This window comes from Austrofundulus limnaeus, unplaced genomic scaffold (genome assembly GCF_001266775.1).
Source record: "Austrofundulus limnaeus strain Quisiro unplaced genomic scaffold, Austrofundulus_limnaeus-1.0 Scaffold53, whole genome shotgun sequence".
In the NCBI taxonomy this organism is placed as follows: Eukaryota; Metazoa; Chordata; class Actinopteri; order Cyprinodontiformes; family Rivulidae; genus Austrofundulus; species Austrofundulus limnaeus.
In genome coordinates, this window is record NW_013952455.1 from 2,033,170 (window position 1) to 2,046,493 (window position 13,324).

The following is a 13,324-nucleotide window of genomic DNA, read 5'->3' on the forward strand; positions in this document are numbered from 1 at the left end:
AGACGAGTTCAAGTTGATTCATAAAAGACTAAGCAATCATTTATTTACACAAATTGAACAGATCATAAGTTATACTTGATTGTGGTTATTCCTCTACCAAGTGTCAGAGTTAAATGAGATAAAACCCGCCTCCGAATTTCAATTCACATCAACTCAGATTACTTATRTAGAACAGTAAAACGTCAGTTCTGATGTTAACAATCAAACAATTTTACTGGCACTTTCAGCTTAAGTTTTGGCAAATTAAGAACAAGGAAAGGAGGAAAGTAAGATTAGTATGTTACTACTACTTTTACTTTTATCAAAGTGTGGGTCAACTGGAACTGCACGTCTTTTCTAAGCTCAGGTTCCACATGACACGTCACTCCGAACACATCAGCTTTACCTGGTGATGGCTTCGTAAGGCACCCTCGTGGTAGGAGCTGGCTCACCTCTGACCAGTCAGGGAACTGATGTCGGCTCGCTTACCGGTCATTGGCGAACAGGTGTTTTTCCAGATAACTTTCGTCTGTTTCAGTCCAAGCCAGAAAAATTCAAGCCGTATCCGGTTCCTCCTTCCAAAATAAAATCTCCCCTCGGGAGTTAAAAACACACTTAGAGGCTCGGCCTCGGGTTGAGACCACCGGCAGGCATGCCGTGTCCCTGGCTGTGAAGTCTTCCCTAATTAGCTCATGGGATCAGACTTTAAGCCAAACTGAGGTTTCTCTGGAGAGAATCCCAGCTGTCTTCCTAGGTTGGTATCAGGAAGAAGAGTGTGTCGCTCAAAGCCATCCGGGTTAGTAAAAGAAACGGACAAACTTTGATTCCACCCTCAGGCTTAGAGATGAGTCAGAGAAAGAAAGATAAAGATTTGCCAGCCGGCGCCAGCCCAAGGTTAAAATTTTGTGGTTGTTCAACAACATGATATGATAACCTCTTTTCAGCTTTCTTCTGATAGACTCTAAGAGAAATCACTGCAAAACATTTATGATGATTAATTAACATTTCTGTTTTATAATCAGCTTTGCACCATTCTGTTGGTCCAGATAAATGAAAGATTTTCTCAAGAAAAAATCCACAATTGTATTACTGTGTTCACAGTAAAATAGAACAGTGATTTACATAAAACACAATGAAAACATTGTAATCAGATTCTCTGTGATTTTTTATACCACTTAATTTTTAAGGTACGATAAAAGAAGAGAAGTGGCTCCACTGTTCTTGTGACAGTCATTATCATGATTTAACAAATGCATAAACGTTMTTAGTTAAACAACAAATGAATCACGAACAGAAGAGATTGTTCTGTCCATTATCTGATTAAGAGAACTGAGAGGTTCTCTTCCATGGTTAGAATGACCTGTCATGGCCTAAATAGAGTTCACTTTGTGACAGAGTTCCTGTCCTCTCRTCAGGCCTGTCTGAGGCCTGCTTTGAGGCAGTAAATCTTGTTTCTTCACTCGAGGTGACCCCTACATACGTTTGGCTGAGGAAAAATCAAAAACTGTTCTGTGGTCAGACAGAATTAAATATGAGATTTTTCTAGAAACCACAGATGTCACGTCCTTTGTACTAAAGAGGAAAGGAACCATTCAGCTTATTATTCGTTCACAGTTGAAAAGCAAGCTTCTCTGATGGCATGGGGTGAATTATTATCAGTTGCATGGGCAACTTACACATGATGAAAGGCACCATTCATGCAGAAATGTAAATGCAGGTTTTAGAATATTTGATCCAATCCAGATACTGTGTTTTTCTGGGAAGGCCTTATAAATTTTACAAGACGAACTTAAACACAACTCCACTGCAACAGCATGGAGACTCAGAAGAGTCCTGCCTGCTTCCATTATTAAGACTACAAATATCTTATGCTTTTCTTTTTTAATAGTTTTCATCCCAGTCATTTCAGAAAAACACATTACAAGCCTGAGATCATTCTGCTATTATACTGCTGCTGGTTTCCTTTTCTTGATGATGATGATTTATTTGCCATTTCAAATTATGTCACCATTAGATCATTTAAAGCCCTCCTCCTCCTCCTTGATGGCGCCATCAGCAGTCTCTCTGACACATACTGCGTAGCAACAAGCCATCACGTGACCACGACTCCCTCTTCTCCCCCCACCCCCCGAGACTTGTAGAAGCAAGGATGATTTTTTTAATTGCCCAAGTCTTCTCATGTCTCTTAAAACTTAAAAAAAAAATTTTTTTACTTACAACTTTACCACCACTGAATAATTAATGGATCTAAGTTTTTGCAGGGATATAAAGAAAAGTTRGATAGAGGTTTCTGTTTGGTTTGGTTTGAATATTTCATTTTCTGTCTGTTATTTGCCCATGCGCTCCATTAACAAGTGTTCCTCCCAACCAACCCAACAAGTGCTCTGTTTGCATCATGCAGTATTTCTACATTTGGAAAAAATAATCAAAAATCTAGGTCATGCTTACTTCATCTGTAGGGCACAAACTCCCCTGAGAATCCTTTTAACCTTTTCTCTTTCCTTTCACATTTTCTCTTCTGTGCATGTTTAGTTTCCAACACTTTACTTTGTTCTCAATTCATGCTCATTTCAACCGACCATCTTTATCTTTTTTCATCCCTCTTGTTTTTACAATTCACACTTTAATCTCAACACCCAGAGAAGAGTCAGCGCAGCCCAGATTTACTGAGTACACTAAGTGCCTTTTCCTCCCTCTCATCCCACCCATCTCTTAATCTTGACTGACCATCCAGTAAGAAACGGGCCTCGGGCTTCACTCTGTTGCATCAGCGGCTGAGAGACTTTCACCGCTGAGTACTGAGAGCATTTTAATCCAGAACTCAAGGACAGCTCTCTGGTTTTTGTGCTTGCAGCAGGATTTTCTGCAGTTCATTGTGTTGTGAACTTACTGCAGTTTCAGTTAAAACKCAGTTACAGAACTAGTTACTGGTTTGTGTATTTCATGAGTTGTCTCAGCGTTTCATCCAGTGTATTAAAAGCCTGGAAGGCAACCTAGCTTTTCTTAAAACTCAGTCCCTAGCATTCATTGTAAAGGGCTGTTCAAAWGATTCAGCTCTTTTGGGAACATCACAACTCTAGCTCTGATTAACACCTGGCAGGAACATTTTTCACACACACAATGTGAAGCAAATTCAAGGGATTGGGACTGAACAGTTGTGTAGTTACAAGAAAACCACCTATCTGCGAGGATGGTTGAAAAAATTGCTTCAATTTGCTAGGGAGCATAAAGATTGGACTGTGGAGCAATGGAAGAAGGTCWTGTGGTCTGATGAGTCCAGATTTACTCTGTTCCAGAGTGATGGGAGTATCAGGGTAAGAAGAGAGGCAGCTGAAGTGATGCACCCATCATGCCTAGTGGGTTCAGCAGTGTTATGTGAACAAAGAATGATGTCAGCTGATTACTGGAATATACTGAATGACCAGGTTATTCCATCAATGGATTTTTTTTCTCCCTGATGGCATGGGCATATTCCAAGATGACAATGCCAGGATTCATCGGGCTCAAATTGTGAGGTGGTTCAGGGAGCATGAGACATATCTTTCAAACATGTATTGACCACGACAGAGTCCAGAYCCAAACCCTAGAATCTTTGGGTTGTTGTGGAAAAAACTTTTGGCAGTGGTATGAATCTAATCAAGACAAGACCTTGGGGGGTGGGGAAAAAAGAAAACTCTGGACAGAAATAATTACTGTGGCGTTGCAGAAGCTTGTGGAAACAATGACACAGCAAATGTGAGATGTAATCAAAACTAAGAAATACTGTGTGTGAAMTTTTTTTATTTGGCCATGCCGTATACAATCCAATTTTTCCGGACAGATGTTAGTTCTAGGTTCAGGTCTGACTAGTTGTGGTTATGATATATCATAATTTGTCTTACTATATTTTCTGTCCCTCACCTCCATATTCACACTGAACACTCATTAGACTGTCGCTTTAGGATAGGTCTTCTGAAATAAATCACTGAAAAAAGGTTGTGACTTACAGCTTCTGACAGCAGACTGATGTAAGAATCAAAGAAARATAAAGTTACAAACTGTGTGTTCACCAGTCTTCACAAGAACAACCTGTGCACAAAGACTTGTCCATGAAAAACTGCAGTGAGCTTTTGCTGTGAGTTCAAATATTTCAGCTCATWTTCTTTTATTACACAGCTTTGTTTGGAGTACGATGATTCATCTAGAATAGCTTGAGAGGTTAAGTTTTAATCAGAATCTGAGTTAGTGCTGATTAAAAAACACTCAAATGTTATAATCAGTGYTTGAAGAGAGCTGCTTTGTGGCTTTCTTTTTTTTTCTTGTCTCGATCTCTCCTCACTTTGCTGTTGATCTCTTTAGCTCAAGCTCTTGTCTCTACATTGTGAATAAGGAGCTGTGTGTGTCTGTGTGTGTCTGTGTTCAGTTCACATTAGACCCTTCGGGACAAAGAAAGTGAAAGGGATGTCAGAGGAAACCAGCTTCATTTTTATCTATAAAAGTATGGAAGCGATTGTGTTCCATAATCCTAATTAAAATGGATTAATAGAAATCATATAAAAGCACAGAAGAGAGAGAGACTATACAGTTTGCATTTTGTTTGTTCTCCTGTTCTTGCTCCCGGTTGTATTTATTTGCATTTAATAAAATGTTTTAGGCTCTTCGAAATCAAATCAAACTGTAAGACTCAAGGTAAAGAATGTATAAATGTAGACCCAGTTTGTCTGTGAACAATCTCTTGGAAATGTTAGATTGTTCCATGTTGATTGTAAAACTGTCACAGGTTCACACTGTAATGCTGAGAATGGATTCATCTTTTAGACAAGACTGCAAACGGTAATCAACCTGCTATAGTTTCCATGTATATCAACAACATGCAGGTGCTGAAAGGCTGGTTTATACTTTAAGACTATAACAGTGGTAATCACTGATGCCTCACAGCAATAAGGTCCTGAATTTGATTGCCAATTCAGACCAGGTGTTTTTTTTTTTTTTTTTTTGTGGAGATGACAGCTTCTCCTCGTGCTTGTATGGGTACTCATGTTTCCTCCCACAAACCAAAAACATGCATGTTTTGTTGCCTTCAGGCCCAGACCTCTCTTACAAAATAGATCTAATTTGCCTTGTTCAAAAAAGGGTAATGAACTAAAAGACTTGAGACAATCAGTGGTTATGTCCCTTTGGATGTCTTTGTCTCACCGAGTGTTTATAGTTGGACAGAAGACAGGGAGATAACTCATCATGATCCCTCCCATAGACTACCCAATGTAGCATGCATAGCAAAGCATATTACTGCTGAGATAGAAAGAAGAAATGGTTTGTTGGCAGCTCATTGGGACCAGACAAGCTGTTACCGCCATCAGGGAGCAGACCGTCTTCAGCAATATGACATGCAGAAACTCTGTTCCTCACAAACAAACAACGCCCACAAAGTTCTGACCAATCACACAATGTGAGCAGCATAGGTCTGCAAGACACAGTTCTGCCTGAGGGCACTGTACAAGACAGGGTGTCAGCAGGAGATAACAGACTTATGACCACGTGTGAGGGTTGGAACATAGACAGACCAAACTGAGAGTTTTGCATTTTGACAGTTCTTTCTTCACCACAACCAACCAATCAACACCCTCATTACTGAGGACAAGGACCCAATCCGTCGATCCATCTCCCGCTTCATCCTACCATCACTCGTGAACACGACACCCAGATACTTAAGTTCCTCCACTTGAGGCAGAGTATCACCCGACGCAGTGGGGGCATTTCATGGTTTGTTTGTTTTTTGGTCGAGAACCATGGCCTCAGACTTAGAGGAACTGACTCTCATGCCAGCCGCTTCACATTCGGCTGCAAACCGCCCCAGTACAAGCTGAAGGTCTGGGCCTGGAGAGATGCCAACAGAACCACAACATCTGCACAAAGCAGAGACAAGACCTGTACTTCCCAAACCAGTAAAGTGTTTTTATTTATTCATTTTTTTTACTGGGTTGAGCTATCTCGAAAAGCTACCTTTGTGTTTTTGGCAGCTAAATTTTCATAAACCCACCTCTAATCTAACCAGCCCAACAGCATCATTTATAATAACAACAATGGCAAATTCTATGACTATATTTGTGCACACAAGTGTTACAGCATCACATATACACCTGACATATGGAGCAACTACAACTTTTTGAGTCTTTTCAATTTTTTAAAATTTTTTATGTGGATGAAGACGTTTTTAAAATGCCATTGTGTTTATGAGAATAGTTTAAATTAAGAATTTGAGAAAAAAATAACATTTAAAGATTTTGATTGCAGATTGTAAGTTTTGCTTTTGAAACTACCTTTTTAAATGTTTTTTTCTCAAATTCTTAATTTTTGTTTGATCGTCTGTTTTTCTCAATCTTTAAGGCACAAAACTAATTCCATACATGCACATCATCATTTTGTCCACACTTATTTCAGACCATTTACTCACATACAATAGCAGAGTGTTGGGGGCCAGACTTGGTGTCAAGCTGGCACTGCTGGCTGACTACTGGAATGGCAAGTAGTATGTCAACGGGATATGAGCCAGGTCTGACAATGATAGCACTGTTTTACAATAAGATGGCATTCCACAACTGGCCTGGTTGTGGTTTGGTTTATGTGGTACTGGCCCATGCATGGAACATCTCTGGCAAACTACGTCTGGGCTATCAAAAGGTCATCATTCTTTGTGGTGTCTGGGCTGTGTGTTGTTGCATTGTGTGGGCCAGAACTTGGCCARATAAATGTTTCTATGTTGGCCTATTCTGAGATACATGCTGAAATTGTCATGCTGTAAGGTGGCAAAGATGTTTAAAATGAGCAAATTTCAAATATAGAATAAGGTCATAGCTTCACCATAACTTCTCCTAYATTTTTTTTCCTTTGATGTTTGAAAATTTCCTCTCTGTTAATAATCATTTCAGCACAAAATCAAAGTTAAATGGCAAAAAAAGGGCCAGGACAGTATGAGACAAACCCAGTAAAAACTGTAAAAATGGCTCCATATTTGCTTTAATTTCTATAGCACAAAGTTATTAAGTTATATTGTTACTGAAAATCTTCCTGCACATGAACAAAGTTTTAAATAACCTACTCTTTGGAACTCTTCATTTGTGAACAGGAGGTGCAAATACATCAGGGAATCTCAGTTTTTTAAAATATCCAGAGTAGTATTTGTGCACTGGGGATGTCTGACAAAGTAAGAGGAGCTCATGGATGCAAAAAGCTTATTCTCTGCCTAATGGCGTGTGAGTCAGAGTATTTATGTTCAGCATGAATGTGTCTGGAGTCACCAAGTAGATTGGAAATGACTCAGTCTGGTTGACCCACCATAACTACCTAAGATCATGGAAAAATAGGTGTTTTCACCACAGTTCCTTCTKTTCTCCCTCCCCTCAGTCTTATCTGAGCTCACAGGAACCCAGGCCGGGAYGGATGACTGAGGAAATTGAATTCTCTTTATCACTGTCATGCTCCCTCAACAAGCTGCCCATTTGCGCACGCCAGCTTCTCCCCGCGCTCAGCTGCAATCAYGCACAGAGACACAGACATGAAGACGGATGCAGTATGCCACTCATGCTTGCCTTTATCTGCGTGATTTTTATATTGACATTTTTTTCTGCAGTTGTCGAACGAGCAACAGGAAAAGCCTGATCCTGACGACCACGTCTCCCACGCTGCCTCGCCCTCACTCCCCCCTGCCCCTCCCTGGACACCTCGGTACGCACAGACTTGTTGTAAACACGGATTTTTAAAAAAAAATCCTTCTGTCTTGCTATGATCTAATTTAAAAACCCCAAATTATCTTTGATTTGAGTTTCCATTGCACAACAACAACAACAAAAGAACATCTATTCTGGTTAGTTTTTACGATGGATAAAATCAAATTCAATTAGACAAAATAGATTTTTACTTTGAGTCATGAGTTATTTTTGCCATCGGAAAGATTGTCCTTGCTTCTCTAATGCCTGAATGATAAATCTAACATATTGCCAACATGACTTAATGCAGTACAAAGAGAGAAAAAAAACTTAACTGCATAATCAAAGATTTTCTTCAAGTTTTTTTTTGTGAAATAGTTCTAAACAATTAAACTACATTTAGATATACTACATGTAGATAGCTATTTGTACGACCTCAGTTTGTTGAAATATAATTTAATTCTGATGAGCTACAGGCTAGTCTGAGCCAATAGATCATGACAATAAATTCTCTTTATTCCCACTCACATGCTGCTCATTGTGGGAGATTTCAGATTTTTTACACAATCTTAGACAGATAACGTTCACTAGTTTGCATTTTATAATGCACGTTTATCTTTTTGTCTAGTGCCCTGAAATGACCTTTTTTAGTGAAATGTTGCTATATRAATAAACTGAAGACAACCCTTATACATTTTTGTCTCAGCCTTGCTCAGACTAGCTGTTAGCTCCTCAGAGTTAAACTGTTTCTCCAAACTCAGGCTGTTCACAGAGTTATCTGCCACAGGTAAGATGTTCATCTTTAATGAGAAACCAACAGCAAAACATCTCAACATCCCATTAAGGCTTTATAATGATTGTTTACTCWATGAGCATCAAAACTTGACAGGGAGGGGCTAGGGTTTTACTATCAGGATTGAGAGTCAGGGGTTTTGCTAGCTTTTTTTTACCTTAGGCAACGAGCTGCAAGTTCAAGAAATTACTGCCCGGCAAGCTTGATAATACTGAGCATACAAGGGGACATCAAGGGAAATTTTTCTTTTGCTTTCCCACACAAATGTTTTGCATTATCTCACAAAATTTGTTCATTTGTTGTGCCTGCTGTTTATTGATACATTCACAATTCACTGACCGCACCACTATACGAGAGGTATTACTTTAATTCAGTCATATCACAGCCATATATATATATACATATATATATATATATAACTTTTTTATATATCTCTATATACTATATATGATACTGATATTTAACTCTAAACAACAATGCAATATCATTGTCATCTTCCCTAACTTGTGGTAACACATCCTGTTTCAGTAACAGCATATTTCAAAAATAAAAGCCTCATTCAGAACAGTCAATAAAAAACATGGAAACACAAAAAAAATCCCCCTGTCTCCTTGTGTGCTCCGTATGTATCTAACTCCATCTGAATGACAATTTATAATTATTTTGTCATTTATTTTTATTGTACAGTTTTCTAGRTGTTCAGTTTTGTAGCAATGTTGCTCCTGGCCTAAATAAGTCTTCCACTTTTTCCTCATGTTAAAAAAAAATACAGAAACAGATCAACGTCTGTGGTTGAGTTCATGTTGATTTTATTAGTWAAATGTGTAAAAGAATTGTGGCAGGCCAAAACACCAAGCAAAGCAGTCTTTTCTCWCTGAAAATAAATGGCGGAAATGTAGAAGCAGCAAAGAAAAGGGTTTCTCATGTTTTGGAACGTCACATTTAATTTGGCCTGGGTTTGGTATGGAGCAAAGAAAGAGACCGAGCTTAAACAAAGATTAGTTCAAGTCCTTTCTTTGACTTTCCAGTCCAAAGAACAACCCAGACTAGTGACACTTTTTGTCCAGGCTACAAACATCAAACATGGAAACTTGAAGAGTAATAGAGGCAAAAATGTAAGATAAGAGGGTTAATATCTAATACAGTTTGTCACAGTGTGCCACACAGAGTAAAAAGCCTTTTGTGGTTCCGCTAGGACATGTTCTCACTTCTGATGTGTCTCATGACCGTGCTTGTCTTGTTCTGGCAGGAAGCAGCCCCCTGGACAGCCCCCGAAACTTCTCCCCAAGCAACCCTGCACACTTCTCCTTTGCCTCCTCCAGAAGGTTGCTGCTTTACAACACTTTTATGCATGATTCAAATTGTTGTGGCATGTGTCTTTTCACCATCTCAAGTTTTTTTTTTTTTTTTTTTTTTTACCAGAGAGTCATGAAAACTTGGGCAACTTTTTCTTTCCCCAGAGGACCATTTTGATTTTAGTTGAATTGAAGGGCCAAAAAATGAACAAAGTTAAAGGAGCTGTCTTCTATCTTCCTTTATCATACACATCACATCATATGCATAAAGCACACATGGAAATGTTTGGTATCTATCGCACGAGCATGTATCTAACAGTTGTTGCATGTTTATTGACTATTCTTTGTTTGAAATTTTTTGCATGCAAGGTGGTGGTGTAATGTTCCAGGAATGAAAGCTCCAATTCATTGACTAAAATYGTGGTTTGAGTATTTTATTTTTGTTTGAGGAGCCAGATCGAGATTGTTTGGCCCTCTGGCCTTAATTTGCTCRTGTTTTGGACAGAGGGAGAGCGGAGAGAGACACAGCGAGTGTCAGAGGACAAGAGGGCTGTTGTTAGCGTTGTCGCAAATCCTGGAGAGTCTTGGGGGATGTTTATAGTGTTAACAGGCCGACTCATGTACAGTATGTGACGGGGCCACCTAATTACATTCACAGCTCCTCTCTGTGTTTACTCACAGGGCTGTAATGAGAAGCCAAGAGGGCTGTGTGTGTACACCACGGTTCATCTGCTCAGATTGAGCTGCATGGATGTTACAGTGGGCTTTTGAGGGGATCAAAGTTTAAATATCTCTGCTTCATCTGGATTCTGTGACATTTAATTTTTATTTACCTTTTTTAAATACAATAAMGTTCTTCACCATACAGGTGCTGCTGTGAACAGTTGGTTTAGTCACATTGAGAGGAACTGATCTGTTAAAGCAAAGATACTGGATGCAGGACGATATTTATCTGTTTTATCAACACAATAACAAAATGCTCAAATACAAAAAGAAATTGACTGACAGGCCTGCAACCTGTGACCTTAGTTCAACCAAACACTCAGACTAAGCTAGACTTTGAACAAGATTTCATTTGAAGGCTTCACTAATACTCTTGTTTCTAAAAGGGTACAACTCCACACAGTTTCTCACATTGCTTAATAACATTATTATTTTACGTATAATAAGATTACTGCAACTGCATTTAGCTTTATTGCTCATGCGTCCACATGCTTGCTTGTTACAATAGATTTTTTAAAATTATTTTAGAGGGGGTWATGCAAAGAACAGTCTGTAATATGAAACAATGGATTTTTGGTGGCAATAACATGTTTCTGTTGGTGTAAAATAGCATGTTTCACTCATCCAGCTCACATTATACTGGCTAATTTATACTGTAATGACATTTTAGCATTGTAAGGCCTGGCCCGGCCCAGTCTGGCCTTGTTTTACACTGGCCCTGGCTGTGTTCTGCTTTTGCAGAGTGCCACCTCAATGTGGACAGGGATCATCATATCAAAACCATGCAAATGTTTATATGATGTCATTTTATTTGTAACACAACAATATACGACATTGAGCTCATGGTGCTTCCCTTTGTTCTCTATATAATTCAAGACCAGCTGAAACAGCAAGACGGTGTCAAATCAACCCCATCAGCCCAGCCTGAATAGACCTTTAGGTCTCTGGGTTCTAGAAATCAAGCTGGAGGTGGACCATAATGGCAAATGCTAATACACAGAGTCTATGTTGAATTCAGGCCAGGCAAGACCTGCAAAAATACCATAAATGGCTCAATCTCTTCCATCCAGAAACCATCGAATGTGTTTACAAAGAGTGACTGTAAGGATTTAAAGTGGCAGTTTGCATCTTTTCAAGTGACTGATGAGCTAACGACCTTATGTTACGACCGGGCTCCTTGGCCACAACATAAAAAGAAGACTGAACTCAACAATGACCACAGCCCCCAAGAGCGAAATATACCATAATAAGGCAAAAGTATTTTTCTTGGCAAAAAACATGAGAAAACATAAACAAATTTTGCCATTGTTCAGTCTCACCTTGACTCACTTCAGTGCTCAATGAATCTACACAGTGGTGGTTTTCAATATAAATTGATGTGGGCAGAATCATTTTTACCTCCGCCAAGGGAGGAGGTAATGTTTTCAGTCGTGTATGTTTGTCTGTCTGCGGACAAAATTACTCAAAAACTTWTGGATGGATTTTCATGAAATTTTCTCCTCAAGTGGGTATTGGCCAAAGGAACGCACCGTTAAATTTTAGTGATGATCCGGATCACGATCCGGACCCACGAACAGCCAATCAGCTTCAAGGAAGCTGACCGTAGACTTCCAATCACATCGGATCATTCGACGGGTCAAMCCCCCGACTGTAGACATCCAATGGGATTGCCTGAAGCGGTGTAGAAGACCAATCACGAAGGCGCATGGAAATAAAACTTTAGACCGAATTGTTTTTAAATCGAAAAACTTACTGTTTGAAGTTACTTTAATGTAACAACAAATCATTTTCATAATACATCAGCCTGCRCGTCCTAACAATTTTTGTGTGAAAAATGGCATACGCAAGTTTCTGGGCTCGTTTTGTGCGTACACAAGCTTTATAAATCTAACCCCTGAACTGTCGGTTTAGGTTTCAGGCTGGAACTGAATTAAAGTTTATTAGAATGATCTTAATGCTGATATGACTTAAGCCTAATCATGAAGTGTTCAAATATGGAGAATCATCTAATAAAATATTATTTCACAGTGGAGCATTCACCTGAGAATGATAGAAAACATTTCAAAACTTTCCTGCTTGGTTTGATGCATATTTCATATAAACATTTCTCTCTTGTAACAAAAACTTTATGTGCTAAATATTGTTTAAAATCCAACAAAATGCATCATTTAAGGGAAGTCAGCGTGTTTGTATGTTTGATTACTGTGGCTCGCTAATGTATGTGTGACACTTTCATTGTGAAAACAGAGATGGATGTGAAGAAGACCAATTAGAGCGTTATTCACCTCCCACTCAGACAGGATGTTGCGTCTGGGCTCTGAAAGCCCAGCGCTTCTGTGAATCCTTCATCCTCATTTATCAGATCTGTCTGCCTGCCTGTCACTGTGCGCCGGAGACAAACTCACACCAAATAAGTCGCCTGCGCTCATCTTTCTGAGGGTCACAAACTAGACGAGTTAGAAGTTTGTGTACTGAATAATTTTTATAGAGCAACAAGTATGTAGCATTAAGAGCTTTCACTTGTATTAAATATTTCAAAATAAAACTGGTAAAATAAATCTTTTGATGGCAACTGATTTTAACAGATGTAATGTTTGTGTTCCCTGCAGGGCGGATGGGAGACGATGGTCTTTAGCATCTTTGCCCTCTTCTGGATATGGCACAAACACTCCCAGCTCAACGGTAACAACTTTACATTAAACATTTAATATTTGTCTAATCATGAGAAATAATACAGATGAGTGTATCTGCATTTTGAGAGCTTAATTTGAATCAGGAACCGATGTAATAATCAGTCCCAGCTGCAACTATCACAACTTCACATAGCAGTGTTGCAACACATGTTTATA

The 13,324-nt window shown here is 39.1% G+C and overlaps 1 protein-coding gene across 5 annotated transcripts in view; it reads left to right on the forward strand.

Moving 5' to 3' along the window:
* The window catches only part of LOC106517857 (microtubule-associated serine/threonine-protein kinase 1), a 79,056-nt gene that overhangs the window by 31,704 nt on the left and 34,028 nt on the right, over window positions 1-13,324 (forward strand). For 3 of the 5 annotated variants that reach the window (XM_014008892.1, XM_014008896.1, XM_014008893.1), the window contains 3 exons: window positions 7,589-7,683; window positions 9,707-9,782; window positions 13,085-13,157. In XM_014008892.1, coding sequence (XP_013864346.1) covers window positions 7,589-7,683; window positions 9,707-9,782; window positions 13,085-13,157 — 244 coding nt within the window. The remainder of the gene's footprint in view (window positions 1-7,588; window positions 7,684-9,706; window positions 9,783-13,084; window positions 13,158-13,324) is intronic. The other 2 variants (XM_014008894.1, XM_014008895.1) reach the window with 1 other exon arrangement.